Source organism: Salmo trutta, chromosome 23, assembly GCF_901001165.1.
Source record: "Salmo trutta chromosome 23, fSalTru1.1, whole genome shotgun sequence".
Taxonomy (NCBI): domain Eukaryota; kingdom Metazoa; phylum Chordata; class Actinopteri; order Salmoniformes; family Salmonidae; genus Salmo; species Salmo trutta.
In genome coordinates this window covers 39,786,682-39,793,062 of record NC_042979.1, presented here as the reverse complement: position 1 = coordinate 39,793,062, position 6,381 = coordinate 39,786,682, and the positions used below count along the sequence as shown (strand labels likewise).

The 6,381-nt window shown below is 42.9% G+C and overlaps 1 protein-coding gene across 3 annotated transcripts in view; it reads right to left on the bottom strand.

The window, feature by feature from the left end:
* Positions 1–334: 334 nt before the first annotated feature.
* LOC115160034 (zinc finger protein OZF) overlaps positions 335–6,381 on the bottom strand; it is a 51,321-nt gene continuing 45,274 nt past the window's right edge. For all 3 annotated transcript variants that reach the window (XM_029710275.1, XM_029710271.1, XM_029710272.1), the window contains one exon: positions 335–2,422. In XM_029710275.1, coding sequence (XP_029566135.1) covers positions 669–2,422 — 1,754 coding nt within the window. In that variant the 3' untranslated portion in view covers positions 335–668. The remainder of the gene's footprint in view (positions 2,423–6,381) is intronic.

Sequence of the window (6,381 nt, the reverse complement as noted above, 5' to 3'; positions counted from 1 at the left end):
GCCAGGAAGCATAGGAACTGAGAAGTGGTCTGTGGTTACCACTCCTTTATTGGGGGTGTCTTGCTAATTGCCTATAATTTCTACCTGTTGTCTATTCCATTTGCACAACAGCATGTGAAATGTATTGTCAATCAATGTTGCTTCCTAAGTGGACAGTTTGATTTCACAGAAGTGTGATTGACTTGGAGTTACATTGTGTTGTTTAAGTGTTCCCTTTATTTTTTTGAGCAGTATATATATATATATATATATAAGTATGTATAGCTCAAACAGAAGTCCTATGGATTATCTTGGCAAAGGAGACAAAATGACAGAAAATGTGAATGACTCGTTCTGATATTTTCACATGAATTAGGTGTTTAATGATTTACACAAAATAATAATAATAAAAAAAAAATCTTAAACAATTCAGTACACTGTCAGAAATAAACAGTCATGTCTTCATGAGGAATTTGGCCTCATGAACATCGACCCTTAGACTTACAGCAATATCTCCAAGCATGACAGCAGGCACTCATCTAATATCCTAAAGCACACATTCATTTCCTATGAGGCTTTCCAGAAACCCATCCCAGAACTTTTAACCCTACAGATACATCCCCGTTGTTCCTGATGTCTGAAAGCAGGAAGTTGCCCCACTGTGAATGACAGAGACTATATCACTGAGTCTATATCACAGCAGCATTATGGCAAGCACTGCTGTCTTCACCTCCTTTCTTATTTCTGAAAGAGCGGTCTGAAGATTTACGAGACCGATCCCGTGTCGCTGCCACACCATTACAGCTATGGTTTTTGTAGTGTCTTATGTCAGAAAAGCCCTTTCCACATCTCTTGCAATAATAAGGCCTAACTCCAGTGTGGACCTGCATGTGGGCTTTGACATTGTTAGCTTGGCTGAAACCTCTACCGCAGACGTCACATTTGAATGGCTTCTCTCCCGTGTGGACTCGCTCATGCCTTTTGAGATTGGTGTTGACTGAGAAAGTCTTGTCACAATAACTGCATTTGAAGGGCTTTTCACCTGTATGGGTTCGCTCATGTCCTTCTAGAGCTTGCTTAAGAACAAATTTCTTTTCACAGTATTTACAAGCGTAGGGCTTTACTCCACTGTGAAGTCTCATGTGATAGTCCAAAGTATTTTTATAGGCAAAGTTCTTTCCACAAATGGAACAAGAGTATTGCTTTTGTCCCGTGTGACTTCGTTGGTGGTTTTTCAGAGTTAGCATGGAGCTAAAGCCGTTCAAACACACATCACAACTGAATGGCTTTGTTGAGGTTCCCACTCTCCTGGCGGTTCGCTCTCTCGTTCTCTCTCTTCTCTGTCGTTCCCTCTGCTTCTCTCCTTCAGCTGTGTGCCATTTTAGATTGTGTCGTCTCATTTGAAAATTGTACATAAAAGTCTTTCCACATAGGTCACACATAAATGGTTTGGTTGCCCCATGACGGTGCATGTGAGCTTTTAGGTCGGTGGACTGAAGGTAGCTTTTCCCACACACTTCACATTTGTACGGTCTCTCCCCTGTGTGAAGAACTTGGTGTCTCTGAAGGTTGGCTTTATGGCCGAAAGCAGCTCCACATGTCTCACATTTAAATGCCTTCTCCCCTGTATGAACAACCATGTGATTTTTGAGGCTGCTGCTTGTCATAAAACCCTTACCACACTCAGAACATGGGTGCGGACGTACACCTGTATGTGTTCGCATATGAATATTTAGGCCACCATGCTGTCTGTAACTCTTTCCACATACAGAACAGCTGTACGGTTTTTCACCGGTGTGGATTCTCTCGTGCTCGATAAGCAGTTTCCTTGATGTGAAACCCTTGTCACAAGTCAGGCACTTGAACGGTCTCTCCACTGCATGAACAAGCTGATGTCGTTTGAGATCTTTCTTGGTAGACAAAACATTTCCACAAATTTTGCAACTGAATGTTTTTTCTCTGTGGCGCAACATGTGATGTTCGAGCTGCTTGGACATTTGGAATGTTTTGCCACATTGACCACAAGTGAATGGCCTTTCTTCTGTGTGAATTAGCATCTGATGTACCAGTGTGTGAATTAGCTTGTGAGCTTCCAGTGACCCCTTCCTGCTGAAGGTCTTTTCACAAACATCACACTTGAAGGGTCTTGTGTGAGTTAGCTTGTGTTGTACCAGTAGGTTGTTCCGGCTGAAGGTCTTCTCACAAACATCACACTTGAAGCATTTGGTTTCTTTGGATCGTGTCCTTTTAGTAGTATTGCTGTTTTTCTGTCTTTCATGGCTGTCTCTCCCATTGTCCCCTGGCAGAGCAGCTCTCATATGCTCAACGTTGGATTCAGTGTCTCTCGGGGAGGGGTCTGTATTCAGTCCATCTGTGTCTCCCAGAGAGGAGTCATTCTCCAATGAAGATGTCTCTGTGGGTTTACTGCAAAAATTTGCTGGACCTAAAGACAAAAAGGATTATGAGTATACATATATACACAAACACATAAAAAACTATAAATTAAGCAGGTTTTACAAATGAGGATTATACAAAACTAATTTAATTCAAAATAAGTAGCCTTGTCCGAGCTAGAACGGCCCATATAACCGGAGCCTATAGATCTTCTGTTTATGTAGCATGAGGCATCTTGATGATGTACAAATAAAGCAGCTGGACAGGATGCTAGTCTGAATCTTTTTTTTACATTAGCATTAAAATAAACATACGTTTACCAGCCTGTGAATTGTTTTCAAACAACTGGGCCATATTCATTAGTGCACACTGTAGCAAAACGTTTTGCAAATGAAAGTGAAAACAAACATTCAGGTAGTCCCTTCCCCATAGACAGCGCATCCAATAGGTTAGCTAAGCTTCCCCCCAAGTCAATTTAATTACATTTGCCCATATTATGTAAATTACTCCTGTCTTTATAGAAATCAAATGATTCAAAATACTAAACCAGAGAGCATGATATAGCCACAGAGGATCATTAGTGTCTCCCAAAAAATAATTGTGGATGGTTTTAAAATCACAAACGCATAGCCTAAAGTTGGAAAGCGCGCAATTTCAGCAGCTTGGCAAATGCTCCGAATGTATGCAAAGAAAAAGAAAAGCATTGTTCAGAATGTTATTTTTTGCAAATAGAGTTATTATAATCTTAAATTTATGACTACCCAATTAGGTCTTCATGGGTACAAAAAGTTGGACCCCTTCCGAAATGGACCTGGGGCTTTCCCACCCGGACCCGATATACACTATCATTCAAAAGTTTGGGGTCACTTAAAAATGTCCTCGTTTTTGAAAGAAAAGCACTTTTTGTCAATTAAAATAACATCAAATTGATCAGAAATACAGTGTAGACATTGTTAATGTTGTAAATGACTATTGTAGCTGGAAACAGCTGATTTTTAATGGGATATCTACATAGGCGTACAGAGGCCCATTATCAGCAACCATCACTCCTGTGTTCCAATGACACTGTGTTAGGTAAACCAAGTTTATCATTTTAAAAAGGCTAATTGATCATTAGAAAACCCTTTTCCAATTATGTTAGCACAGCTGAAAACTGTTATTCTGATTAAAGAAGCAATAAAACTGGCCTTCTTCAGACTAGTTGAGTATCTGGAGCGTCAGCATTTGTGGGTTCGATTACAGGCTCAAAATGGCCAGAAACAAATTCCTTTCTTCTGAAACGCATCAGTCTATTCTTGTTCTGAGAAATGAAGGCTATTCCATGCAAGAAACTGAAGATCTCGTACAACGCTGTGTACTATGTTACGTACGTAACATAATGGGGGCTCATCCGGGATAATCCATTAAACCCACCGGACCCTGCAACACTGAGCTCTCTGTGGTAGGTAATTGAGGTGTGATGGTAGGTTGTGAGTTTGGATGACTTGTTTAGTTAGCGTGTATTCGGAAAGCTGCAATGTACAAAATGGCTGCCTCAGCCATTTCCAAGTTCTTTGAAGCGCCCTCTATTGATCGTTTGGTGGGGTTGCGGAAAGTAGACCTTTTCGCTATAGCTGACCATTATGGACTCTTCGTCCCTGAGAAAGCCCTAAAGGCTGAGCTTTTGGTGCTAGTCAGGGAGAATTTAGTGAGAGAACGAATTCTCTCGTTGAAAGAGGATGAGGGGGAGGCTTCAGGAGAGGAGAAGTGTAGACCTTCCGATGCCAAGTCGGAGGACGGTGCGGAGGAAGGGGTTGCTCGTACCCCCTTTACATTGCCCCGATTTGACTCTTTATCTGCTGCTTCGGGTCATTCAGACGGGACCGCTAGGCTGAAGGTGAGGCTGGCCCGTTTAGAAATGGAGCAAAAAGATAGAGACAAATGTAATTTGATCTAGAAATGAGGAAAACGGAAATCGACAAGGTGAGGATCTGACAACTGGAGCAAAGATGCTGGCTCCAGTGTGACTCCACACCCTGCTCATCATGAAGCCCACTTTGACATGAGTAAAAATATAGCTTTAGTCCCTCCATTCCGGGAGTTGGAAGTTGATTCCTATTTCTCTGCTTTTGAGCATGTGGCCGCTGCGCTGCATTGGCCACTCAAGGTTTGGCCGCTCCTGTTACAATGTAAATTGTCTGGGAAAGCCCAGGAAGTAGTAGCTGCTCTCTCCCTGGAAGACAGTTCACACTATGATACAGTTAAAACTACTGTGTTGCGGTGCCTGAAGCTTATAGGCAGCGCTTCAGGAACCACAAGAAACCCTCTCACCGTACGTTTGTTGAGTTTGCAAGGGACAAAGAGTCTCTGTTTAATCGCTGGTGTTCAGCCAGCAAAGCTAACACCTTTGCTGATATTCGGGAGTTGATGCTGTTGGATTTTTAAAGCAACCTTCCTGATAGAATTGTAGTTCATTTAAGTGAACAGAAAGTGGTGACATTGGCCCAGGCAGCAGTGTTGGCAGATGAGTACGTTGACACACAAGACTGTCTTTGGTGCACCTCGTTTTGAAGGCTGAACAATTACGTCATCAGTGCCTTGTTCAGGTCGCTTTTCCTCTGACAACCCTAAGCCTTTTCATGAAACCCGTGAATGTTTTTAATGTCACCAAAAGGGTCACGTGATTGCGGACTGCCCGGTTTTGAAAAATAAACCGAAACAGTCCCTGTCACCGTCCCCAAAAATGAAAAGTGTGGGTTTAGTCAAGTCTTTGGCTCGTCCGTGGGACCGAGTTATTGATTCAGCATTTGGGAAACTGGATCCTATCTATGCTCCGTTTATCTCTGCCGGTTGTTTTTCCTTAACTGGAGAACAAGCGGATCAAAAGCCCATACAAATCTTACGAGACACCGGTGCAGCGCAGTCAGTAATCGTTACTGATGCTTTACCCTGGTCTCCTGAAACGTATTGTTGCTCGTGTGTCATATTACAGGGTATAGACACAAAAACAGTACCTGTACCATTACACTGGGTCCACTTAGTGTCAGACTTGGTATCAGGACGTTTCCGTCACGGTGTAGTGTCTACACTGCCAGTAAAAGGAGTCACATTGCTACTAGGGAATGATATCGCTGGTGGTAACGTCACTCCTGTGTTTCAGTGGTAGTAGACAACCCAGAAATCAAAACAGCAAATGATAAATTGGTTCAAGCATTTCCCCATGTTTTTCCTGCTTGTGTGTTAACGAAGGCACAATCTCGAAAGCTAGGAGATGTGGTGGATTTGGCTAGTTCCATTTTTGAGAATGTTGAAGTAGAAGACAAAGCACCGGGTATTCCTTCTGTAAAGCCGACGGTTTTTACCCCCATAAAAACTAAGGCAGGGGAAAGCGAAATTGCGCCCCAATTACAAGACATTCTTGTGTCTGTCACCCCCGAGAAGGTGATTGAATGTCAAAAAGGAGACACCAATTATGTGATAAAGACCCCAGACCGAAGGCGTTCTTCCCGTGCGAGTCATGTTAATATGCTGAAAGCATATTATATACACGTGACTCTCCAGACAGCTCCTCAAGTAAGACGGTCCAGCCCGCCGTCTCCAGTGTGGCTGCGGTGGTGCTGAAGCCTGGCTGGGACCTAGAGGAGGATAAGGAGGACGGGTTGGAGTTACGCCATACGTTACAGCAGTGTGAACGCTTATGTAATTCGGAAATGCTGGAAAAGTTATCCTCTCAAATGGAACATTTGGATAACGATCAAACTAATGATCTTATCCTATTGATAAATAGTTTCCTCAATGTGTTTCAGGACGTTCCAAGACGCACGTCCATCTTGGAACATTACGTGGATGTGGGGAACGCTGCTCCTATACGTCAGCATCCGTACCGGGTTAATGCTAAAAAAAGGTCTTATTTATTACAGAATGACATGGCAAAACCCAGTAACAGCTCCTGGGGTTCCCCCGTGTATTCTTGTTCCTAAGCCTGACGGTACGTCTCGCTCATGTACGGACTATCGTCGAGTAAATGCC